Source organism: Theropithecus gelada, chromosome 3 (assembly GCF_003255815.1).
Source record: "Theropithecus gelada isolate Dixy chromosome 3, Tgel_1.0, whole genome shotgun sequence".
NCBI classification, from domain to species: domain Eukaryota; kingdom Metazoa; phylum Chordata; class Mammalia; order Primates; family Cercopithecidae; genus Theropithecus; species Theropithecus gelada.
The window spans coordinates 108,862,813-108,890,562 of NC_037670.1; the positions used below are offsets into that span (position 1 = coordinate 108,862,813).

At 36.4% G+C, this 27,750-nt stretch overlaps 1 protein-coding gene across 2 annotated transcripts in view; it reads right to left on the reverse strand.

Annotated features, from left to right (window-relative positions):
• Window positions 1-27,750, reverse strand: part of PPP1R9A (protein phosphatase 1 regulatory subunit 9A) — a 389,446-nt gene that overhangs the window by 167,222 nt on the left and 194,474 nt on the right. For both annotated transcript variants that reach the window (XM_025379448.1, XM_025379449.1), the window contains exons 3-4: window positions 13,132-13,264; window positions 3,304-3,424 (exon numbers count right to left, since the gene is read on the reverse strand). In XM_025379448.1, the coding sequence (XP_025235233.1) occupies window positions 3,304-3,424; window positions 13,132-13,264 (254 nt within the window). The remainder of the gene's footprint in view (window positions 1-3,303; window positions 3,425-13,131; window positions 13,265-27,750) is intronic.

Below are 27,750 nucleotides of genomic sequence, written 5' to 3' on the forward strand. Positions count from 1 at the left end.
ATATAAATCTGTTGTAAGTATAATAATCATTTTATTTTCTTATACCCACACACATGCACATATACAACCACCCTCAATTTTCTTATTAATAAACAAGAAAATGTGTTGATTATAAGAACTCTGAAGTTTCTGTGACCTCTAAAATTTTGATTCTGTACTTACGTTGTACACCTTTAATTGTTTTCCACGAGGCTTTTCCCATAATAACTACTTTTTAAATTAAGTTTCAAGCTTACTCTTACTTGGTTCAAGAACAGTTTCATATATACAAATAGCACTGTGGAAGGTTATTCACACAAACCTAGTTAATGCTTATTCACACAAACTTAGTTAATGCTTACCACGACCCACAATGTAGATAACATGAAAATTAAGTAATTTGTTCCATATCCCCAGAAGATAAGTAGAGGGAATGGAATGAAGGCTCCCGGTTACATTATCTTAAAGATTCTGTCCATTCCATCATATCAAGTTTTGTTTTGTTTTGTTTTGTTTTTTTTGAGACTCAGTCTCATTCTGTCCCCTAGGCTGGAGCACAATGGCACAATCTTGGCTCACTGCCACCTCTACTTCCTCGATTCAAGCGATTCTCCTGCCTCAGCCTCCTGGGTAGCTGGGATTATAGGTGCCCACCACCACGCCCAGTCAATTTTTGAATTTTTAGTAGAGACGGGGTTTCACCATGTTGGCCAGGCTGGTCTCGAACTCCAGACCTCAGGTGATCCACCTGCCTCAGCTTCCCAAAGTGCTGGGATTACAAGCATGAGCCACCTTGCCTGGCCCAAGTTGCCTGTCTTAATATGTTCACTGAGGCATTTTTTAAGCACCTATTATAACAACAACAGGATTAGTATACTAGGAAAATACTCATTTAAAAGAACTGAGGAAATAAATGTACACTGTGACTGGTAAAGCAGAGTTCTAATATAGTTATAAATAATGAAACCATGTAGAACAATAAATAATTAGTAAATAGATTAATAGAAAACAAACCTAATTTTAAAACGATTGAGGGAAAAATAACTATGTCTATGTGTAGAACAACAGGAATTGGCTAACTACTAAGTGCAAAATTTTCTTTTTCTTTCTTTTCTCTTTCAGGACACGTGTTACATGGCTATGAATGTAAAATATTCTGATTTTTTGTTCTTTTAATCAAGTTGTACTTTGATTTGGCTTTCTGGATGGTTCATAATAATTAAGCATGTTTGAATACTAACTATAGCATTATTTCCCACCATCTTAAATTTTTCATCAAACTTAATAAGAAATGCGATATATTTTACAAACAAGTTTTAGCTCTCTTGGAAGAAAGGTGGTAAATTAATAACTGGAAATACTACCACCATTATCTATAATTTATTAAAGGGGCACAAAGAGGTTATTTCCTTAACTACTCTGAAAAGGAGGAAGACTGTTAGTAAGTTACTTTAAGACACAAGATAGTCGTATTCCACATTCTTTGTTTTAAATGTAGTCAGCTGAATGTTCACTCAAAAGATTTATTTCAAACCTTCTCTATGCAAAGCATTATACTAAGTGCTATAGGAATACAAACAAAGCTACTGACTAAGATGTTATCCCTAACCTCACGGAAAAGAAGATGTAATAAGGTGTGGTTTTCTATTTACATAAATCAATTTAGCTCTCTTTGAGAACTATCAGTGGGTATCAATATGCATTTTTAGGATTAAAACAGAAACAATGGGCCAGGCGCTGTGGCTCACACCTGTAATCCCAGCACTTTGGGAGGCCAAGGCAGATGGATCTTGAGGTGACTTGAGGTCAGGAGTTCAAGGCCATCCTGACCAACGTGGTGAAACCGTTTCCACTAAAAATACAAAAATTAGCTGGGCATGGTGGTCCACGCCTGTGGTCCCAGCTACTCAGAAGGCTGAGGCAGGAGAATCACTTGAACCTGGGAAGTGGACATTGCAGTGAGCAGAGATCATGCCATTGCACTCCAGCTTAGGCAACACAACAAGATGCCATCTCAAAAAAAAAAAAAAAAAAAAAATGCTGCTCTGGGTCTCCTCAGACATTCACAAAGTCTTTCCAACATGCTTTATTATTCCCTGATAAGATGGTCAAATGATACATACTTAAACATAAAAAAATTTAAAGCTATTCATTAAATGTACATAAAACAACATAATATTTCTTTGAATTTAGCAGTCAGACATTTGGGTCTACTTTTATTATATTGCCAACTGCTATGGTTTGAATGTTATGTGTTGAAAACCATCCTTAACGCAACAGTGTTAAGAGGCAAGACCTTGAAAAGGTGATTAGGTCATAGGGCACTGCCCTCACAAGTAGATTAATGTCACTATCGTGGAAGTGGACTTATTTCTTTGAGAATGCATTTGTTATAAAAGCAAGTTTTGCCCCTTCTTGCTCTCTCTCACTTGGCCTTTGCACCTTTTACCATTGGATGATTCACCTGCAGGGTCCTCATCAGATGTCACCCCTTAATCTTGGACTTCCCAGCCTCCAGAACCATGAGTCATATAAATTTCTGTTCATTATAAATTACCCAGTCTCAGGTATTCTGCCGCAGCAGCACAAAACAAACTAAGACACCACCTTCTGCTTCTAGCCCCACCCTGATATATAAGAGCCAAGTATGAGGGTTAATCAAAATCTTGGCCCCAGATAGATAGATAGATAGATAGATGGATAGATAGATAGATAGATAGAGCTTGAGATTATGAAAGCTAAGACAAAACAGTGATTATCTGGATGCTCTGCTGTGTACTAGAATTATCCAAGGTGCAGACTGCCAGACTCCTCTACTGGAGATTTTAATTCTACTGGTTTAGGTGTACCCAAGAATCTGTGTTTTTACATAAATGTATTTGGAGAAACACTGACCTTCAGAATTACCAACAATACAGAATTAAAGTCCCTAACTTACCATATACCTGTGTCATTTTTTAAGAGGCCAGAACTATTATCATTTCTTTCAATATTTCTGAAGTGAAACTATGTGCTGACCTCCATAGTACACATTCTCAACTATATACACCCATGTTTCTGCCCACTTCCCACCAGATAGATGAATGGATAAAGACAGGTATAGACTGATAGATCTACCCACTCATTTACCTAATATAAATTAAAGAAAGCAGATATTTTGCCTGCATATCAGAAAATAATTTAAGTGTTTTAAGATCTCTCATATCTGAGAAACCTAAAATTCTGTCCTAAAAAATCAACAAACAAAAGCAAAAAGCTACAACTGAAAGAAACTTACAGGAAAGTTCCCTAAAGATTTTAAGTTAACAACAGTCCTTAATTTACCTGCCATCCCGTTGAGCAGCACCACCTTCTGTTACCGTCTTGACGAATATTCCCAGCTTTTCAAGTCCAGCATCTGCTCCAACACCCATTCCAATAATACTTATACCAAGACCATCCTCATCTATTAAAAAGAAAAAAAGCGGGGAGGTGAAACAACCTAAGTTTTACACTAGTCTGCAATTAGCTGGTGAGAACTATTTGCTGTCTCTAATTTTATTTTTCCTTATGGATAGGAGAATAACATGCTTGATTTAGCAGAATTATTTTCTAAGGTAGGCAGTAAGGGTATCTAATGAGAGCCTCCAAAAGGCCCATGCATTTAGCATCATTTTACTACTACTGTTGGTAATGCATTGTGGTCTCAAGAAAAGGTAACAACTTTGTTATTGAATAGTCACTCTGCCTTAAAACTTAGATTCTCTAAATAATGCAATGAATTATTTTAGGCGTAAGAGTACACACATTCAAACATATAATTTTAAATAAATGTGATCATAACGTATCTGGAATTCCTCCTTCATTTATATGGTCTTTTCTTCTTTACTTGTTTATTCATGTTAATAAGATAGCACATGTGGCTGGGTGCAGTGGCTTACGTCGGTAATCCCAGAACTTTGGGAGGCTGAGGCAGGTGGATGGCTTGAGGCCAGGAGTTCAAGACCAGCCTGGGCAACATGGTGAAAGCCTGTCTCTACTAAAAATACAAAAAGTTAGCTGGGTGTGGTGGCAGGCACCTGTAGTCCCAGCTACTCTGGAGGCTGAGGCAAGAGAATTGTTTGAACCCAGGAGGCGGAGGTTGCAGTGAGCCAAGATCGTGCCATTGCACTCCAGCCTGGGTAATAGAGTGAGACGCTGTCTCAAAAAAAAAAAAAAATAAGATAGTATGTGTATTTGAGTACTTTCCTCTGTGCTTCTATACCCAAGAATATATACTCATCAACAACTATAATATATCCATACATTCACTTAGACATATATGAATGTGCGTGTGTATATATATATAATATATATACGTGTGTGTGTGTGTGTGTGTATATATAGCTTGTTTTTCCTTGTTATTTGCTTACACAAGTGAGATTATAACTACTTCTCTTTACAGCTTACTTTTTAAAAACCAATGAAGCATCTGGGCACAGTGGCTCACATCTGTAATCCCATCACTTTGGGAGGCTGAGGTGGGAGGATCCCTTGAGCCCAGGAGTTCAAGACCAGCCTGGGCAACATGGTGAAACCCTGTCTCTACTACAAATAGAAAACTTAGCTGGGCATGGTGGGGCGCACCTGTAGTCCCAGCTGTTTGGGGACTGAGGTGGGAGGATCACCTGAGCCTGGGAGGCAGAGGTTGCAGTGAGCTGAGATCATGCCACTGCGCTCCACCATGGGCAACACAGCGAGACCCTGTCTAAAAAAAAGACAAAAAAATAAAAAATAAAAAATAAAAAAAGATATGTCATGGATATCAATGTCCTCAATGTTCATAGTTGTTTCTAATGACTGAATAATATTTCATGGTGAGATGGCATCATCATGTATCCAAACATTCTGTATTCATAGGTACTCACTTTTGTTTCCATTTTATTGGTCCTGTGAACAATACTGTGTAACAGTTTTTTGTTTTTTTTTTTAAATTCACTTACAAATCACGTGTTTATCCATATTTCCATTTGTCCTTTCTGTGAATATATAAAAGGTACACTATATGGTGTGCCACATGTTTTAGTTAAAGTTCAAGGTTATTTTCTGATAGTCTCAAGTCTTTGTAATCATGCTTTACTAGTAGCATAAAAATACTAATTAATCAACAGCACTGGATTATTAAAGAAATACTGGTCCATATACTCAACAGAATGACACTTTTAAAAGACTTTTCAGCAATAACCTTTACTTTCTTAAGTATTTTTTCTTTTTTTCTTTCTTTTCTTTTTTTTTCTGAGACAAGGTCTCACTCTGTTGATCAGGCTGGAGTGCAGTGATGTCATCATGGCTCACTGCAGCCTCAACCTCCTGGGTTCTGGTGATCTCCCACCTCAGCCTCCAAGATGCTGGGAATATATGCATGTGCCATCACATCTGGGCAATTTTTTGTATTTTTTTTTGTACAGACAGGGTTTCATCATGTTGCCCAGGCTGGTCTCAAACTCCTGGGCTCAAGCAATCTCCTGCCTCAGCCTCCCAAAGTGCTGGGATTATGGATATGAGCCACCATACCCAGTCAGGATTCTTGTAATTAGTATTCTTTGGATGAAGGTTCATCTCATACATTATTACTTACCACCAGCTTATGCCTGAAGTATTTCCAAGTACACCTGACAATCTTACATTTTTATTCTATATACGTTTTAAAAGATGTCACTTGGCAAAAGTGTGATTTGTTTGCTCAGCTGTATGCTAAAGGAATCTGTACAGTGTTTCCTCTGGATGAGCTTCCTCATGCAAACCCCTGCTGAAGGCACTTCCACATTGATTCTAGGCATAGGTATCTCTTCAGTGTGAAAACTTTAATGTTGACTAACATAAATAATCTCTGAAGACTTTCCTCATCCATTACATTTAGAATGTTTATATACATGTGATTTCTCCTATTTATTCAAATTGTTTCTCTGGTATAAAGACTGATTTCATCAAGAGGATTTATCTTGTTAAAGACTTTTCTACATTCATTATAGTTGTAAAATTTCTCCACAGAATGAGATTTCTTGTGTACATGAAGGTTAGATGTGTGTTGAAGGCTCTCCCACACTGGTTACATGCATAGGGTTTTCCTCTCTCCCACCATGAATTCTCTTCTGTGTATAAGGTTAGCAGATGGCTGAATTCTTATTCACATTCATCACATTCATGGGGTTTCTCAAGAAAATGAATTTTTTTTTCACACTGATGAAGGATGAATGATTGCTGAAAGCCTTCCCATAGTGTTTACATCCACGTACGTTTTTCCCCTCAGTGTATTGTTCTTGTGTTGTTTAAGAGACGATCAAAGTAGCTTCTCCAACGCTGAAAAATACCACAGAATTTCTCTCCTGTATGAAATCTCTGGTGAATATATGTATTGGTATTCTTGCTGAATTCTTGCTCACTTTCATTATACTCACAGGGTTTCTCTTCATTATAACTTATCACATATCAAACCAACGTAGAGCTGTGAGTCAAACTTTCCCATACTCATCACTGTACAAAGGGCTCCTCTCAAATGTGAACTCTCCATACTGTCACACCATTAAATAATTTCTTCCTGCAACTATCTTGAGTGAAAATTACTGCTTGGTTTCTAAATCCATTTTCTCTGCCTCGACTCACGTCTTGGTAGAATTCTTTCTTCCTTCCATTGCTCCTCTCATTGCTTTTAACTGGAAAATTACTAAGATCTGCAGAGCTGAAAATCCAGTTGCAGAAAAAGCAATATTAACTTAAGCCATCCTCAATTCTAATGCAAATTACCTACAAGGACAACGTGATGACTGAAGGGCAATACAACAAAGAGCACAATCAACGCACAGAGACCAGAAGACTGATGTTCTCCAGCATCTTATTTATGTACAGCTTTCTCTAAGATGAGTGAAGTCTGGAGCCTCATCCTTAAAGGCCACTTATTACTCCTGTGGCTGCCCCATCAAGAACCTAGCTGCACCCTGTCTTCCTCTCTATACATTCCTAGGGACAGGCAAAGCACTAAGGCAAAACAGCCATAAAATGATGGCAAAGCCAGTGGAACTATGTCATTGTGGAAGACACTATTGTCATACTATGGAGCCCAAAGCTTATTTTCTAACTTCTGGTTTCCCATTTTGGGTAAGCCTCTTCTGCCACAAGCCTAGATGATACATGCAGTCATGTGAATTTTCTTTATGACATCTTCAATATGTTATTATTTAACTCATGTAGAGTTATTTATTTTTAACTATGCTATAATGAAGGTGTCCAACTTTAGACTCTTCCAGATAGATGCTCAGTTATGCAAGAACAATTTATAAAGCACACAATTACTTCTAAGCTGAAATATCATGGGTGTCATATATTAAATTCTCACACATACTAACATCTTTTTCTGGATTTTCTATTTTGTTCCAGTAATCAACTGCCATTTGAATACAATTTGTTCTGATTACAAAAGCTTTACATTGTATTTAGATATGTGGTAAATTAAGTCATTCATATTCTTTTTCATACTTAAGTCTGTATTTCTCCAGACTTAAATTTTACCAAAAAACTTTAATACTGTTTTTTGCAATTCTCCTCTCCCAACCCAACTTTGTTGGCAGTTCTATTTGGAGTCTTCTCATCCAAGAATATGGTTTGTCTTACAATTTGCTTTCAAATTGAAATGTCTTTCAAAAAGATGTTATTACTTTATTTAGATAAATTCCATGTTTTTCTTAGTAATAAATATTTTGTTGTTTCGGTGCTACTGCAAATGAAATATTTTTCCCATTTTCATTTCTAAATTCTTAATGTGATTACATAGAAAAAAATGATTTGTATACATATCTTGGATGTAACCTCTTCCTTCACAAATTATTTTACCAAATTTAATATTTTAAATTAGAATCAGTTTGGTTTTCTAGATATATATGGATACGAATATATCAGCAAAAGGTGATGCTTTTCATCTTTTATTTGCTGTTATTTATACTGGTCATTTCATTTAAAGGGCATTACAAATTTGATTTCTGGTTTTAATTAAAATATCTTTAGTGTTTACTCAATTTAGAAATAGAATTGTTTGTATTGCAGATTGACAGTTTGCATAAATTTAGGCAGCTTCCATCACGTGCTAATTTACAGAGTCTTTCAAGTGGTAAATATTACCAAATTGACATCTTTTCATATCAATTTGACATGAAATTTTAAAAATTTAAGGGCTTTTCCTTTAAATTTTATGTGGATAAATCTCTGAATAATGAACCATTCTGGATCCTTGTATCTAAAACCCCATTTGATCTTAATGAGTCTTTCTTTTTTTTTTTTTTTTTTTTTTTTTTGAGACAGAGTCTCGTTCTGTCATCCAGGCTGGAGTGCAATGGCACGATCTCGGCTCACTGCAACCTCCACCTCCCGGGTTCAAGCGATTCTCCTGCTTCAACCTCCTGAGTAGCTGGGACTACAGGTGCATGCCACCAAGCCCGGCTAATTTTTTGTATTTTTAGTAAAGATGAGGTTTCACGTGTTAGCCAGGATGGTCTCAACCTCCTGATTTCGTGATCTGCCCGCCTCGGTCTCCCAAAGTGCTGGGATTAGAGGCATGAGCCACCGTACCTGGCCTTTTCTCTTTAACTATTTCTATATTTGATATTTTATTTCATTTAGAATTTTAAAATATATATTCACAATTGTAGTTGTACCATAGCAATCTTTTTTGTAGTACATTAGTTTTGGGTGTAAACTTATATGGTATTTCAACGAAATGAAGAGTTTTCCTACATCATCTACGATCTAAAATAGTTTTTTTTTTTTTTTTTTTTTTTTTTTGAGACGGAGTCTCGCTCTGTCACCCAGGCTGGAGTGCAGTGGCCGGATCTCAGCTCACTGCAAGCTCCGCCTCCCGGGTTCACGCCATTCTCCGGCCTCAGCCTCCCGAGTAGCTGGGACTACAGGCGCCCGCCACCTCGCCCGGCTAGTTTTTTGTATTTCTTAATAGAGACGGGGTTTCACCGTGTTAGCCAGGATGGTCTCGATCTCCTGACCTCGTGATTCGCCCGTCTCGGCCTCCCAAAGTGCTGGGATTACAGGCTTGAGCCACCGCGCCCGGCCTAAAATAGTTTAAATAACACTGGTTTTATGTGTTCTTTAAAGGTACAATAGAATCATCCAGTTCTGACAACATTTTAATGTTTTATCTTTAGTTGCCATTCTCGTTTCTTCTATGGCAATTAGTCTATTTTACTAAAGTTGATTCTGGTAATTCAAATTTTGTTAGGACATAAATTATTTCTGGGCATACACCTCATTTGAGAAAGAAATGCAGTGACTGATCTTTTCTAGTAACACTATATATTTGTCTTCCATTCCTAGTTTGCATAAATTTGCTTTCAATTTTCACCACTCAGTATTATGATTGATATATTTTATAGATGTATTCAATGAAAAGGATTTTTATTACCTTGTTTTACTAGATTTTCCTTTCTATGTTATTAATATTGTTTTTACCTATACTACTCTTCTTTGCTAGTTTGTTTATTTGGTTTACTTTTTCTGATTTCTAAGACAGGTCCGTTGTTTACTTTTTAAATTTTTTTATTTTAAAGAAAGAAATCAAGGATATAGCTTTTCTTCTGAGTAAAGGTTTTGCTGTGTGCTACAGACTTTTTACGTTTAATCCTTTCCAAGATGGTTTGGGACATGAGTTTTAATTTTCTCTTAAATCAAATATCTACCTAGGAATGTATTATGTAATTTCCAAATTCTCATATTAAAGGAACTTTTAAAATTTTTTCCAAAGGATAAAACTTTTTCTCTTAAAATACAGCTTGAAATAGAGTTCATTGTATTAACCTACTCCTTGATTTTTGTTTTCTGTCCATAAATTTGTCCAGTTCTGAAAGAAATATATTGAAATCTCCAATAATTGTATTTGATTTGGTTATCTTCTAGTTTGATTTATCTAGTTTAGTTTTTTGTATGAAATATGGCAATATACAAATGAGTTTAAGCAAATACTTATCTACAAAACATTACGTTTAAACAATAAAAATAAAACAAATGTCCATGTACAAAGACACAGAATATTACTGACATCATAAAAGCCCACTATATATCCCTCCCTGACTCTTTCCTCAGTGACCATTATACTAAATATTGGGTTAATCATTCCCTACTTTTTAATACTACTTTTTAAAAACTACTCTTTTGTGTATCCCAAAACAATATGCTATTTAATTTTCTTGGTTTGAAATGTAAGTAAATGCAATTATATTACACTAAATGTCTTCTTCTGTGGTTTGCTATTTTTTACTTTCCCTCGATAACATGTTAAGAATCATACATACTACTGCATGAACTGTAGCACCTCCATTTTCACTGCTGAGTAATATTTTATTGCCTAGGTATGCTACAATTTATAGACCCTTTCTACCACTGATGAATATTTGGATTGTTCTTGTTTTTTTGCTATACTAAAATAAGTAATATGATGGCCCAGTTGTGTTTGTATGGCCCATGAACTAAGAATGGCTTTTACATTTAAAAATGTATGAAAAATGTAAGCACTACTCTTTAATTCACTTTAACCCCAAATGAAAGTGTCTTTTAACAGGAGTAATCCATCAGTCATGTTTGATGTAATATGACTAGTATTCTTCATACTTTTTCATTTAAGCAATTGTATGTTTAAAACTTAATAGTTTTCACCTCTTTTTTTCCTTGCCTTTGCTGTTTTGAACAAGCTGCTCTTTGTTTCCCTCCCTCCCTGCTAAACTGGACAGTAAATTACTCAGATAAAGTATGTAGGCAATGTGTTCTTTAAATCCTTAGATAGCAGCAGATGTCTTTCTTTCACCAGGATGGATATGGAATTCTTGGATCACCATCCTTTTTACCCTCAGTGGCATGTAAAATTATTTCTACATCTCCCTGCTTCTAGTGTTGCAGTCTGATGCTAGTCTAATTATTTTGCCTTTGCAAGTATCTTTGCTTGTTTATTTGCTTGGGTATTTTTTGGTCTGGAATTTTTTAAGATTTTTCACTTTGCCTTTGAACATTAGGATTTTTTCCCAGGCTATGCCTAAGTGTGAGATCAGTTTGGGGTTATTCAGCCTTCTCACTCACAAATGGATAAGCTCTTCCTGATATATGCCTCAGATCTTTTTTTTTAAGGATAAGAAATTTTTCTTGTATGATTATTATTAGTCTGTCCTTCTCCATTGTCATTTTCCCCTTCTGTTGCCTACAACTTATATATTGGGGCTCTTTCATGACTTTTCTTGGATTTTTGCTCTGTCATTTGAGAATTCTTTTTGGAACATCTCTTAAACGTCATCTTCTAGATTGCCAACTTAAGTCTCAACAACAACTAACCTTTTCAATTCTCCTGGTGAAATTTTTCATTTCAAAATCAAGTAATTTGTTCTTGTTGCTAAGTTGCTCAATAATGTCTTTTTAAAAATCTTTATAAATTCAGGGGAGTGCATGTGCAGGTGTGGTATATGGATATATTGCATAGTGGTGAGATCTGGACTTTTAGTGTAACCTTCACATGAATAGTTCACATTGTACGACAAGTAGTTATTTGTCAAGCCCCATCCCCCTCCCACCCTGGTAACCTTTTGGAGTCCCCAGTGTGTATTACTCTGCTCTGTATGTTGATGTGTACCCATTGTTTAGCTCTCACTCATAAGTGAGAACATGCAGCAAATAATTTTGTGTTTCTGAGTTATTTCATGTAGGGATAATGGCCTCCAGCTCCAACCATGTTGCTGCAAAAGACATGATTTCATTCTTTCCTATAGCTGCACAGTAGTCCATAGTGTACATATGCTCCATTTTCTTTATCCAGTCATCTATTGATGAATACTTAGGTTGATTCCATGACTTTGCTATTTCCAAGACTATTTCCATTTAATAGTGCTCTGTTAAACATACAAGTCTCTTTTTGATATCATTTCTTTTCCTTTGGGTAGATATTCAGTAGTGGGAGTGCTTGGTCAAATGATAGTTCTATTTTCAATTATTTGAGAAATCTCCACACTGTTTTCCAGAGATTGTACTGATTTACATTCCGCCAACAGTATCTAAGCATTTCCTCTTCTCTGCATCCTCACCAACATCTGTTGTTTTTGACTTATTAATAATAGCCATTCTGACTGGTGTGAGATGGTGTCTCACTGTGGTTTTGATTTCCATTTCTCTGATGATTAGTGATGTGGAGTGTTTTTTCATGTTTGTTGGCTGCTTGTAAGTCTTCTTTTAAGAAATATCTGTTCGTGTCCTTTGCCCACTTATTAATGAGTTTCTTTTGTTGTTGTTGTTGTTGTTGAGTATTTGAGTTCCTCATAGATTCTGAATATTAGTCCTTTGTTAGAGGCATCATTTGCAAATGTCTTTTTTTAAACCATGCTTGAATATCCTTGGGTAGGTTTTTGTTTCTTTTTTTCTTGTTATTCAAGTTATCATCTGTTTGTTCTACTCTTTTGTTTTCAAAGATCTCTCAGAGGTGTTATTTCTCCGTTCACTGAGTGACAGTTCAGTTCTTGGGTGCCCATCTTACATCTTACATAGCACTCTCTGATCCCATGGGTCAGCAGTAACCACAGTCAGCAGGGTGTTAGTCCAGGGAGAGAAATCAGAAGGAAGCCTTTCTGCTCCCTCTTCTCCCTGCTCTCTTTCAACCTTCTCCCCTCAGAGATGGAGAGGATGTAGCACTACTATTAAAATTTCCTTGGATTCTACTGCCTTCATTAAAAATCTCCATAATTTTCCAATTATCCACCAAAACAAAAGAAAACAACCATCTGCCCCAAGCTCTCATATACCAGCCCCTTCTGGGCTCTCAGCTGTAGCAGCCCTTTCCAGGAATACCAACAAAGCATTAGGCCTCACTCATACCTCCCTGGTCCTAACCACCATCCCAGCCAGCTAAGATAGATGGGTTTTACCCTCAGTGGCATGTAAAATTATTTCTACATCTCCCTGCTTCTAGTGTTGCAGGGGAGTAAAACTTTCAATCCACCATCTACTCAGAATCCATATCAACTGTTTTTGAAACTTAATATATAAGATCCTCTGTGAAAATTAAAATTTTATCCAATCCTTAGAAAAAAGGCTACACTTTGGAAAAATAATTCTGTATTATTAACATAGCAACATAATGATATTAACACTGTAGCACTCACGAACCTTTCTCTAGTTCCACTGGGAAAAGTTCCAGCTTTTCTACACGTTTTTCAAGTTCATACTCAGCTGAAGCAGCCACAGGGTCAACTTCATCATTTCTCCTGTCATAGTCTTCATTGGAGTATGTGTTGAAAACCTGTAGTAAGAGGCCAACAAGATGATAATATAGAAAAAAAGAAACTGCCAAGTATTCCAAACTATGTAAGTTTAAACATTCACGTGATGAATTACTTCTAAACAACTGTTTTGCCTTTAAAATCAATTGGATGTTAAGAAAAGGAAAATTGAGTCAGTATAAAAGTAACTTACTAATTTTTAAAATGTATAAGTGATAGTACCACTTTTAAGAGACAAAGTAGCCACAGAACACATTATGTGAATAGCAATATTTATCGTCTTTTATAGAATCAGAATATACCATATTAGCTGCAACGCTCTGCTGTTTCCCAATAAAACTAAGGTAAAGCATCTTGAAGCTACCTAAGCAAATAACCAAACTAAACCTCTAGCCCTGAAGTAGCAGTGTGTCAGTATTATCATGCTATCTCAATCACAGGATCGCTGAACCTGATCTCCATTCTAACACTGTCCTGGGCTCTTGTTTGTCATCCCTCATTTTACTTGCATATACATTTAAGTGAAATGATCATTGAAACTTTCTATGAAATTATTATGAAAATATTGCTCAAGGGCTGTACAGCAAACAGGATATTGACAGCTGTTTATTTCTTACCTACATCATTTAAAAGACAACTAAATGTGGCCTTCAGATATAGCCATAAGAAACTTGATTGTCCTTATTTCTGCTGAAATGTTTATCTTAAAAGGAACTGAAGTAGTTGTCCAACCCCTCTCTTAATACAGGAAGAAATATATGAAAGAAATACATGTATAATTAATCAAGTCCAATTATTATACATAACAAACACTGGCATTTTCAATTAAATTCAATAATTATTATGCATCTAAACTGTGTCTAAAGAAACTGTGTCCTCCCAAAAATCGTACAGTCTAGGATTAGCCTTTAAAATAATATTTATAAAAAGATACAGTAAAAACAGAAGGCAGAACAGAAGGCCAAAGATTAAAGAAATTATGTCTATTTCCTACAAAGCTGGCCCTGCTGGTCTATGGACACTTTACATTATATTATTGGAAAACAAGTAATTCCTGTATTCTACATATGGTAACTTATAAACCAAGAATACATATGCATATATAGGAGCAGATGTAATGTGGCTCCTAATGGTATATGCTTTTCAAAATAGTGTCATTTGTAGGATTTGTACCTGAGTGGGTACTGTTTTTCTTCCTGACTTTCAACATGTTTTCATAGCCTCGTGCCACTTGGATCCCTATTTGGTCTCTATCATGTTTCTCCACCATAGTCAACCTTATTGCATCAAAATGCACATTTCCATAGTATGGGGTTGGTGCTTTTATTTCTCTTTTCACAATATTTCATAAATATTAGCATGTTTCCCATGCTAATATTTCTCTTTTTCTTTTCTTCTTTTTTTCTTTTTTTTTTTATTGAGACAGGGTCTTGCTCTGCACTCCAAGCTGGAGTGCAGTGGTAGGTTCACTGTAGCTTCTGCTTTTTGGGCTCAAGTAATTCTCCTACTGTAGCCTCCTGAGTAGCTAGGATTAGAGGCACATGCCATCATACTCAGCTAAATTTTAAAATTTTTTTGTAGAGGCGAGGTCTCACTATATTGCCCAGGCTGGTCTTGAATTCCCAGGCTCAAGCAATCTTCCTATCTTGGCCTCCCAAAGTGCTGGGATTACCAGCTTAAGCCCCTACACCTGGCCTAATATTCTTTTCAAATTGTCATACTTATAACTTTCTCTTAGACAGCCCTTTTGATCTTTCACTTCCTTTTATATTTTTTAGTAATTGCTTATTCACATTTATTCATTCAACAATATTTTAGAGTTCTAAACTCATGCTTGACATCATGCTAGGCACTGGAGAAGGAATAGTTTCTAGTAGCTTACAATTTAAAATGTGGTAACTGATATAAAAGTAGAATATACCAACTATTTTTTTTTAATTTTCCTGAGAAAGTAAAGAATTTTGTGAAGGCAAAGATACTTGACCCGAGTCTTGAAGAATAAACAGAAATTCACATATTTGAGTGCGGAAGAGAAGGAATGTATATTTCAAATATAAGACCCTAGACCAAAATATATATACACACACATACACATATCTATAGTTTTTTGGAAAACATTGATAGTTGAGTATACTGCAATGGAAAATGCCTATAGGAGCAAGCTTTACACATAAAATAAGAGCTAGCTAGGCCTGGGTCTCATGCGTCCTGGAAATCACTGGCAGATATAACTGGAAATTATTCATTAATATTTATCACTTCTCTACTTCTGCTAATAGGTCCAGGTTTATGACTGCAAAAGAGTGGTTTAAATAGTATTCATTCTGGAACATTGCTCAATTTCACTAGTACTAGTAAGTAAATAAACATGTATGTGTGTGCCTATATATAAAGTAAGTATGAAAGAACTGTTTCAAATAAATAACTCCTTCCCCACTTTTTTTTTTTTTTCCAGGAATCCAAACACTCTGATATCAAAATGTTCTTTCCTATTCGGGCTAGTTTATAAAGTTCATTTGAGGGTATTCTGAAATTAAATAAAACAAACCTAAAACAGTAGGACCGCATATTGGAAAATGATACTGTGTATAATTTTTGAGACATCTAGCAATGAGATGACTAAGCCACCATTTTATTCTTTAATCTCAGCACTTTAGGAGGCTGAGGTGGACAGATCATGAGGTCAGGAGATCGAGACCGTCCTAGCTAACACAGTGAAACCCCATCTCTACTAAAAATACAAAAAATTAGCCAGGCGTAGTGGCAGGCACCTGTAGTCCCAGCTACCAGGGAGGCTGAGGCAGGAGAATGACGTGAATCTGGGAGGCGGAGCTTGCAGTAAGCTGAGATCCAGCCACCACACTCCAGCATGGGTGACAGAGCCAGACTCCGTCTCAAAAAAAAAGGAAATAAATAATGTAATATACTCTTCATCTTCAGCTTACTCATAAATTAAGTAGGCATGCAGAAAACGCTGCAAATTATTGAAAAAGAAAAGCCAGAAGTCGTTATTTGTAGATTAAACAATTGATTACTTGGAAAATCCAACAGCTTTAACAGAAAAACTACTAGAACTAATAAGAGTTCAGTAAAGCGATATAACTTTTAAAACTCAATACCTATATACAAAAACAATTTAGAAAATACAACAAAATGATCAAAATAATACTTAGTAATTACCAGCCATAAATGTAAAAGAATTTTTCTCTATATAAAACTAAGTGATGAGTACAAAAAGCCCTGAAGAAAGTGCAATGCCATATTATTTTCCAGGATTAAAATCCTTAATATTATGAAGACATCCACATTCCTAAATAACTGCAAATATCAGTTTACCCTAAGTTAATTTATGAATTCAGGGCAATAAAAAATAAAATCCTACCTACATTTTTCATGGAAACTAACAAGCAGTTTGAAAAAGAGTAAGGGTAGAATCAGGCCCTAGTGGATATCAAAACACATAATAAAACTTCACTTATTAAGGCAATGTAGTTTGAGCTCTGGGATACATTCATTTTTATATTCTATTCTGTTCCACTCCTCTTCTTTTCTATTCAAATTAGTTAGAGTGGTCTATTTAATAAATTATGGAAAGAATTAGATATCTACCGGAAAAAGATTCCTACTTACATCACGAAGAAAAATACAATTCAGAACAAAAATAAATATATATATAAAGAATGCCAAAAGAAAATTTGGGACAATTTAGCTAACAGGTTAGAAAGAAATTCACAGATCCTAGAAGTTCTAAAGGAAATAATTTGATTAAAAACGAAGGCTAAAAATTTCTAAGCACTAAAATATACCATAATGAAGTTATAAGTCACAGATTAGGAGAAAATATGACCAAATATTTAGATGAAACATGAATATTCCTAATTTATAAAGGGCTTTATCAACTCAAACAATTGCGTGTATAAGTAGGTAAAGGAAATTGAGAATTGAACAAAGAAGAAATACTAATGTCCAATAAATGATGTAAAGATGCTCAGCATTATTAAAAATTAAGCAAATGCAAATTAAAACAAGGATATACTATGCATTCATCCATAAGAATAGATTATTGTTATTTTTTTCAACTTCAGTAATTTTTATTGAGATCCCTGTGGTTCATGTGTCTCTACGAATTTATTTATTTATTTGTTTATTTATTATTATTATTATTATTATACTTTAAGTTCTAGGGTACATGTGCATAACTTGCAGGTTTGTTACATATGTATACTTGTGCCATGTTGGTGTGCTGCACCCACCAACTCGTCAGCACCCATCAACTCGTCATTTACTTCAGGTATAACTCCCAATGCAATCCTTCCCCCCTCCACCCTTGAACATTGATGCAAAAATCCTCAATAAAATACTGGCAAACCGGATTCAGCAGCACATCAAAAAGCTTATCCACTATGATCAAGTGGGCTTCATCCCCGGGATGCAAGGCTGGTTCAACATTCGCAAATCAATAAACGTAATCCAGCATATAAACAGAACCAAAGACAAGAACCACATGATTATCTCAATAGATGCAGAAAAGGCTTTTGACAAAATTCAACAGCCCTTCATGCTAAAAACGCTCAATAAATTCGGTATGGATGGAACGTACCTCAAAATAATAAGAGCTATTTATGACAAACCCACAGCCAATATCATACTGAATGGGCAAAAACTGGAAAAATTCCCTTTGAAAACTGGCACAAGACAGGGATGCCCTCTCTCACCACTCCTATTCAACATAGTGTTGGAAGTTCTGGCTAGGGCAATTAGGCAAGAGAAAGAAATCAGGGGTATTCAGTTAGGAAAAGAAGAAGTCAAATTGTCCCTGTTTGCAGATGACATGATTGTATATTTAGAAAACCCCATTGTCTCAGCCCAAAATCTCCTTAAGCTGATAAGCAACTTCAGCAAAGTCTCAGGATACAAAATTAATGTGCAAAAATCACAAGCATTCTTATACACCAGTAACAGACAAACAGAGCGCCAAATCATGAATGAACTTCCATTCACAATTGCTTCAAAGAGAATAAAATACCTAGGAATCCAACTTACAAGGGATGTAAAGGACCTCTTCAAGGAGAACTACAAACCACTGCTCAGTGAAATAAAAGAGGACACAAACAAATGGAAGAACATACCATGCTCATGGATAGGAAGAATCAATATCGTGAAAATGGCCATACTGCCCAAGGTTATTTATAGATTCAATGCCATCCCCATCAAGCTACCAATGACTTTCTTCACAGAATTGGAAAAAACTGCTTTAAAGTTCATATGGAACCAAAAAGGAGCCCGCATCTCTAAGACTATCCTAAGTCAAAAGAACAAAGCTGGAGGCATCACGCTACCTGACTTCAAACTATACTACAAGGCTACAGTAACCAAACAGCATGGTACTGGTACCAAAACAGAGATCTAGACCAATGGAACAGAACAGAGTCCTCAGAAATAATACCACGCATCTACAGCCATCTGATCTTTGACAAACCTGAGAGAAACAAGAAATGGGGAAAGGATTCCCTATTTAATAAATGGTGCTGGGAAAATTGGCTAGCCATAAGTAGAACGCTGAAATGGGATCCTTTCATTACTCCTTATACGAAAATTAATTCAAGATGGATTAGAGACTTAAATGTTAGACCTAATACCATAAAAATCCTAGAAGAAAACCTAGGTAGTACCATTCAGGACACAGGCATGGGCAAAGACTTCAAGTCTAAAACACCAAAAGCAACGTCAGCAAAAGCCAAAATTGACAAATGGGATCTCATTAAACTAAAGAGCTTCTGCACAGCAAAAGAAACTACCATCAGAGTGAACAGGCAACCTACAGAATGGGAGAAAATTTTTGCAATCTACTCATCTGACAAAGGGCTAATATCCAGAACCTACAAAGAACTCAAACAAATTCACAAGAAAAAAACAAACAACCCCATCAAAAAGTGGGCAAAGGATATGAACAGACATTTCTCAAAAGAAGACATTCATACAGCCAACAGACACATGAAAAAATGCTCATCATCACTGGCCATTAGAGAAATGCAAATCAAAACCACAATGAGATACCATCTTACACCAGTTAGAATGGCGATCATTAAAAAGTCAGGAAACAACAGGTGCTGGAGAGGATGTGGAGAACTAGGAACACTTTTACACTGTTGGTGGGATTGTAAACTAGTTCAACCATTATGGAAAACAATATGGCGATTCCTCAAAGATCTAGAACTAGATGTACCATATGACCCAGCCATCCCATTACTGGGTATATACCCAAAGGATTATAAATCATGCTGCTATAAAGACACATGCACACGTATGTTTACTGCGGCACTATTCACAATAGCAAAGACTTGGAAACAACCCAAATGTCCATCAGTGACAGACTGGATTAAGAAAATGTGGCACATATACACCATGGAATACTATGCAGCCATAAAACAGGATGAGTTTGTGTCCTTTGTAGGGACATGGATGCAGCTGGAAACCATCATTCTTAGCAAACTATCACAAGAACAAAAAACCAAACACCGCTTGTTCTCACTCATAGGTGGGAACTGAACAATGAGATCACTTGGACTCGGGAAGGGAAGAACAGATTGTTTTAAAAGACTACCACATCCAGGCAGGGTGCAGTGGCTCACGCCTGTAGTTCCAGCACTTTGGGAGATCTAGGAGGGCGGTCACTTGAGGTCAGGGGCTAGAAACCAGTCTGGCCAACATGGCGAAACCCCATCTCTACTAAAAATACAACAATTAACCAGGCATAGTGGCATGCACCTCGGGAGGCTGTGGCAGAACTGCTTGAATCTGGGAGGCAGAGGTTGCAGTGAGTCAAAATCATGCCATTGCACTCAAGCCTGGGTGACATAATGAGACTCAAAAAAAAAAAAAAAAAAAAAAAAAGACTACAACATCCAGTGTTTGTGAGCATATAGAAAAAAGGATACTCTTGAAGAGGAAAGCATAGTTAGAAAGTAGTTATCAGTATTTTAAATGTAAATGTCTTTGACATAATAATGTCACATCTGTGTTTACAGAAATACTTGCAAATGTGTACAAAGACGTATTTGCAAAGAAGTTCATTACAGCATTATCTGTAATAGCCCAAAGCAGGAAATTGCCTGATTGTCCACCAGTAGAGAAAATGGCTTGCTAAATTATGATATATACAAATATGTAATTCAATGCAGTGACTGAAGAGATGTATATCTCTCTACTGACATGGAAGACCCCAAGATACATATATCATTAAGCCAAAGAGCATGATGCAGATATAGAAAAAGATATTCCCAATTCATATGATCTCCAATTGGTATGGTCCCAATTTTAACCTAATTTAAAGCCCCCTAAATTCCCTAGTTATGTAGCACTTGCCAACTTGTAAAACCATGCTAAGCCTCAGTCTCCTTATTTACAAAATAGTTATTATAATAATAATGCCTATCCCCATAAGAGTATTATGAAAATAAAATGAAATAGTCCTTGTAATCATGCTTGGTTCAATGAGGGGAGAGGAAAAGCTTTCCCAGGGTAATACGAGGGATAATATTTATCCTGATACCTACTATTCATATCATACTTTTTAAAAATTAAATTTGAAAACATTTTTAATAGAGATAGGGTCTCACCATATTGCGCAGGCTAGTCTTGATCTCTTGGCCTCAAATGATCCTCCCACCTTGGTCTCCCAAAGTATTGGGATTATAGGCATGAGCCCAGCCTCATATTCTCTTTCATAAACATGTTTTGAATATATCACCCACTGGGATGTTTAATGTCCTTTAAGCAAAAATCTGCATAACTGACTTAGTATTAGAACATAGATTAGGCTGCCAAAAACCCCATGTCCAGAGCAATGCACTGTCATTACACAATGGCTCACGGCCTGCCAGGCTTTCTGTTTTTTTCCTGACCAGGAAGCCCTTTCATCTACATGATCTTGATTCTTTCCATTTTCTTACAATAGTTCTATTATTTTTATTTATGTTAACCTTAATTGCGCTACAAAAATATGGATAATTAATCAAATAATCATCAGAGCATGACTCCTTCTGGTATTCCAGCAACACAAAAAACTCTAAAGGCCAACAGTATTCTGGGCCCTAATGTTCAACACCATCAAGATATATGTATTTTTGCAGTTCAAGCACCTTCACATTGTTCCTGTTTTATTTCACTGAGAAAAGTAAACAAAGGATGTTTAAATTTAAGACTTCTTGTTTCAGAGCCAACAAGCGATATTCTGGTTCCCGGATCAAAGGAAACAAAACAAGACCTCATCCACTGCTTCACAGCAGCGACAGGCTTTCACGGGTAATGAGTTTACAAACACAGTTAGCAAAGACATTTCTGAATGAACAACCCAAGGCTATGAAAAGCAAATAAAGTAAAAATTAGCTTATTACAAGATTTCAAGTAGAATCATTATCTCATATACATTTTCAGTAGTTTAAACTGCAACACTTTTTCAAAACGGCAGCAATACATTTTCAACAATAAGAAAAAGACTTATTTCCTTCACTTCTTTATGTCACATTTTCTTTAATCAATGCAGGTCTAAATAAATTCAGCATTTTCTTGAAATACTGACTGGAAGGAATCTCCCACAATGCTTCCACAAGGTCTCAGCTCAGGCTATGGCCCAGGTTCTGTAAAATCTTCCTGACACATCAAAGATGAAAAATGTTGCAGGTCCTAGCACGCTGAGTTTCAGATGATGGCTTGGCAAAGTGTACGTACTCCTGGAGATAAGCCAAACATTCACATGCTTCCACAAACAGGCTACACTCATCACAAGCTTCCTTGGCAGAACCCTGACTCACCTTCACATGATTTCAGTGGCTCTGCAAAATAAGCTCTAAATTGAAACTAACAATAAGCATGGAGAAGACAGCCACATATTAACATTCCAAAAACCACTTTGGCAATCCTCACAAAAGAGAATTCTAATAGCTTTAGAGCAATGTATAATCTCAACTTTCCTTTTCTTCCCCCAAATTAAGGCTAGTTCACTGACTGACAATAGGAAGAATTATCTAGTGTATTGATTGCCCAGTGTGTGCCCGGGAGTATGTTAGGAGTAAGCCAAACTGGAGTTTATAATCATCAGACAATTTAGGGTAAACACTGGTAGTCTCCAAAGATCTAAACAGCTGAGGGCTTTATAGTCTATTCCTCTACAATCTTATAACATAAGGAGTACGTTACAATGAAAAGAAATTTCAAACTAAATTCTGCTGCATGTAAAAACATTGCTTAACTGGAAAGTGCAAAAAACAGACTCATAGGCCTATCTCATAAAACTCTGTAAAATCCCAGATTTCTGTCCTTAAAGTCATTTTGAAAAGTAGCCTGTGTGAAAGGTTTACTTAAAGCAGTTGCAACTACATTCTGTAGTAGGATGCATTTAACATTCTAAGTGGATCACTCACCAGAATCTTACATACCACAAAACAGGATCAAATGGAGTACTAGTTAGGTATTACTCCAAAAGTTGTTAATTTGCTACCCTCGCCTGACCCAAAGTCTAGTTACACAAAATATTTCTAAGGCTAACCCATGTACCTTCAACATCATTCATTTCACCAATTATTTGTAACATACTTAACATTAATACCCTGTCTTGTGTAGATTTAAAGTACCAATATCTGGGTGCAGGCTTCTAATCAGCATCTTTCAAATAATAACTTACTAATCCTAGTGTGTGGATTCATGAATGAAATACCTAGAAAGCTAAAGGGTCCTAAAACAAAGTCACTCCCATAAATAGTATGTTATATATCCTAAAGTACTTTAAATTATAGACAATACGACACTTGACACAAATTATCTCTCTTTACCAACCAATCTAGGGAGTAAGGCAGAAAAGCATAAAGAGAGTTCCCACGGTTTTTCATATTTTCGTGTTTCAATGGATTACTAAAGAACAAGAAGTTGGGCTGGGCGCAGTGGCTCACGCCTGTAATCCTTGCACTTTGGGAGGCCGAGGCGGGCGGATCACAAGGTCAGGAGATTGAGACCATTCTGGCTAACACGGTGAAACCCCGTCTCTACTAAAAATACAGAAAAATTAGCCGGGTGTGGTGGCGGGTGCCTGTAGTCCCAGCTACTCTGGAGGCCAAGGCGGAAGAATGGCGTGAACCTGGGAGGCGGAGCTTGCAGTGAGCTGAGATCACGCCACTGCACTTCAGACTCCAGCCTGGGCGACAGAGCCAGATTCTGTCCCCCCAAAAAAAAGAAGTTAAAAAAAAAAAAAAAAAAAAACATACCCTACATACTGGGAGGTAGAGAGCATGCTAGTTCAAATGGCAACACAAGAAAGTCCACCTTTGTCAAGGTTTTCTAGAAAAACAGAATTAATAAGATATGTGTATGTGTTTTTTAATATATACTACATATATTTATATTAAAATTGATTTATTTTAAGGAATTGTCTCATATGACGGTAGGGACTAGCAAATCCAAAATGTGCAGGGTAGGCCTGCAGGCCAGAGACCCAGGGAAGAACTAATGTTGCAGTTCAAGTTCAAAGGCAGTCTGCTGGCAGAATCCCCTCTTCTTTGATAGAAGTCAGTCTTTCTTCTATGAAGGTCTTCAATGAATTTGATGAGGCCAATCCACATGAAGGAAGGCATCCACTTTAGCCCACTGCTTTAAATGTTCATCTCATCTAAAAGATACTTCATAGACTCCAGAATAATGTTTACCCACATATCTGGGTACTGTGGCCTACCAATGTTGACTCATAAAATGAGGCATCACAAAGTCCTTCAAACAGGATATTCTCTGGCTGCAAAACTGAAGTTTTTGGTATTTGACAAGGATAGTCTGGAATATGACTTCCTTACAGATAAGTAGAAATAAGACTACAGATTTACAACACCTACAAGCTACAGAGACATTTCTGACAAGTTAAAGCATTTCATAAGTATAATATCATTACTTCCATACTTAAACTCCTAGCTTAGAAAAGAAAAAGCCAACCTAGCTAGCACTGCAGTAGGAAAGAATACTGAGGGGCAACTGCATGGGGCCCACATGTAAGGCAGTGGTCAATGAGAACTTGTGCTGCCGTACTCTGTGGGCTTGGCCAACTCACTGGGTCTTTCTGAGATCAGGCTTTTATGTGCAAGAATGCAGGAGCAATTCTGATACCCAGGCTGCTGGATTCTAGGGTCAATCTCGACGCTGAAACCTAATCAAAATTCTTATCACTATGTGTCTCTCTGATGACAAGTCTTCAACTATTCATACCTACATTTGATGGTAAGTTAACTAAAAGCATGAATTCTAAGTTGTAGCTTATTTATAGCAAGTTATCTGTTCCACATTTTTTAATACTGCCACATAAATACACAATCCTATTGAGCATTTGAGGGATGGATCATCTGGGACCCATATTTCTACCTAGATGATATTATTATGTTTTTTAGATAGTTAAGCTTTTAGTTAATTTTACCACTCTGCTAGTTTCATTCTCACATCTAAATCATCTAATAGGCATTATAAATGCCAAACCAAAACACTTAGTTTACTGCCCTCCGCTAAATATGGGTCAGCAAGGCAGCTGAGACCCCTCTACCCAGGTAAAAGATAATATCCATAAGCTACTTTTGCAAGGAAAGGTTTCTGAGGGATATCCCATTTGAGGGCATTAATAGGCCAGATGCTCTCCTTCACAACCACAAATCCACATAATGACTCAAACTCTGAATTCAGCAGTAATGTACAAAAAGGAATAAAAGGAAATGTAAAGATTAATACATGTAAAAATCATAAAAGTAAGTTTTTTCTTGCAAAAATACAGGAAAAAAGAGAAAGTAAAGATCAATTTATATTTGTTCATATAAACAGTAAGCTCACTTCTGTAATCCATGTGAGCTAGCCCAAAGAAAGGTAAACTAGTCTATCTATGAAGATGTTAGTGCTGCTAAGCAGTATTTCCAGTTCTTCTTCTGGGTGCGAAGGGTATTTTCTTTCTTTACCCTTTCTTGCCTTGGGGTGGGGCTATGTAAATAATTCTCACCAATGGGTTCTGGGCAGAAGTCGTGTGTGTCACTGAGCCATTTTACTGCGGAGGCAAGACCTTGCAGTGTTTTTTTCTCCTTGTATTTCTGGAATCTGGAAAGCATATATGATGGAAATGGACCCTCTACAAGTTTAAGTACCTTAGTGTATACAAGGAGCTTCCCTTTGACCTAACATGGACATGTAACATCAGTGAGAAATAAACATCTGTTAGAAATAAACATCTGTTAGAAGATATTGGGATCATTTAGTAGTGCAATATAAACTAGCCTATGTTAACCAGGCTACCATCTAAAAGAATCACTTGCTCACTATTACTATGGATTGCAAAGATCCTATCTTGCTTTAAAAACACAAGATTTTTGGGGCCAAGAGATGAATATAACTAAGAACCTTTCACCTCATTTTAAGTGAAAACATTAGTGACAATAAATCACACAAAGAACCCCAGGCCATGTCAAAAGCACTAATCTCAAGTCAAGGCCCTATTGTCTGTTCTTCTGCTGTAAGCTCAGTTCCAAAAGCCTACGGGCCTCAGGGAGGGGACTGAATACCACCTTCCATCCTAGGTGGTTCTAGATCTTCTTTCCAGCTTTTCCTCACACAGGGCTGTGGGAACCCAGGCATGGCTGCTTATAGTGGCATCAATCATATCTTCCATATTACCTACCTCTCATGTATTTCTTCCCTTATGCAATACAAAGAGAGATAGTTTTCAGAACCAGTTCTTATCTAAGGACAAAAGAAGTAGTGAGCAAAATAGTCTTCAGAAGGTGAAGATACTGGAAAACACAACTTACGCTGCTTACTAAGTACTCTCAATTCATATCTCCATAGTATTCTTCTTATATTATTTGGAGTAAATTGTTGTATCCTCAACATATTCATATTCAAGCATATACAAAAGTCCATGATAAAATCAAGTATGCATTTTTGTATTATCAATAGCACCAACCACCTCAAATATAGAGGATGCAAACTCTTTAAATTTTTAAACTATTTATTTATTTTTAATAGAGACAGGGTCTTGCTATGTTGCCCAGGCTACTCTCAAACTCCCAGGCTCAAACAATGCTCCCACCTTGGCCTCCTAAAGTTCTGGGATTACAGGCATGAGCCACCATGCCCAGCCAGAAAACTCCTCAAATTTAAAATAGCTACAGTTGACTTTGTGGAAAGTTTTATATATACATACATGCACACACACACACACGCACACACACACACACATATAAGTAAAATATATATGTAGTACATATATATGAAAAGTTAAATTTTCATATATACGAAGATTTTTAGTGAAAGAATATTTCAAGATAAGTAGAGTTTTACTAAGGTCACATATATAGAAATATTAATGAAATAAGATTAAATCTCTTGCTTTTGACAACACAGAATTCAATCATTATTGGTACCATTTATCGGCAAATATGTGTTGTTAAAATACTTGAAAAGTATTTTTTTATTTTAATTTTCATTTTTATTCTAGTGAGACTGAACATTTTCAAACAATGGTCTTTTTTCCATCTTCAATTTGTGACTTACTGGTTACTATACATTATTTTTCATTGACTTTTAATAAATTTCAATGTATAGTATTGCCTGGAGAAGCCTTAAAAATAAGTTCTCCCTGTAAAAATAGTTTATGCCATTAAAAAAAGTAATCAGGGAAAAAAATCCTTCATAAATGTAAACTTAACTCATCCTGAATATGGACAAATTCTAAGACAATTAAACCTAAATTAGCGAGTTTTTCAACAGAGAACTGGGAAATTCCACTGATGTTCATGTTTTCCTCAGTATTTTTCAATTTATTGTAAACAATTAAACATATCCATGAGAAATTAGCAATGTCTTCTTTCAGTTCAGCCAGAGTTTTAAACTGGAGACATATTTTGCTAACTGACAACTGGTGGCCAGCATGAAATAAATTGGTGGCCTTGGTCCAGTTTCCACTGGACAGGTGTCCTCATCACAGAAACATTTAACTAATTAACCCAATTGGCACCTATTTGGGGGCAGTGGACAATCTCCTAGGTGAAATAACTGATTTCTCATTCCAAGAAGTAAATACTCTTGTACAGATGCAGCAAGTTAAGTTAGTAAATCAATTTTTGTTCTCGCATGTGTCTCAGCAGTTAGTCCTTCGTGCTTCTTTTACTACAACTGCCAGCACCGTGCTTCTAAAAGCCCATAGAGGAAAATTAGTCTAAATTGTCTAAATAAGAAAACAGATGGAGAGGACCAATACAAGGTGCTTGTGTGTGCACACGCAGTGAGATTACAGAGGGGAAATGGGGATGAGGGGATGCCGGGCACACACGAAAGAGGGTCTGAGAGCTTCTCTGGAGCATAAAAATGGAAAGAAAGATTTTAAGCTTCTCCAGTACAGAAGTTTACACTCTCCCATGAAAATCCCCCGGGGTAACTAGACCTCTGAATGGAAGGGAGGGTGGGGTAAAGAGTATCATGAGAAGCAAACACTAAA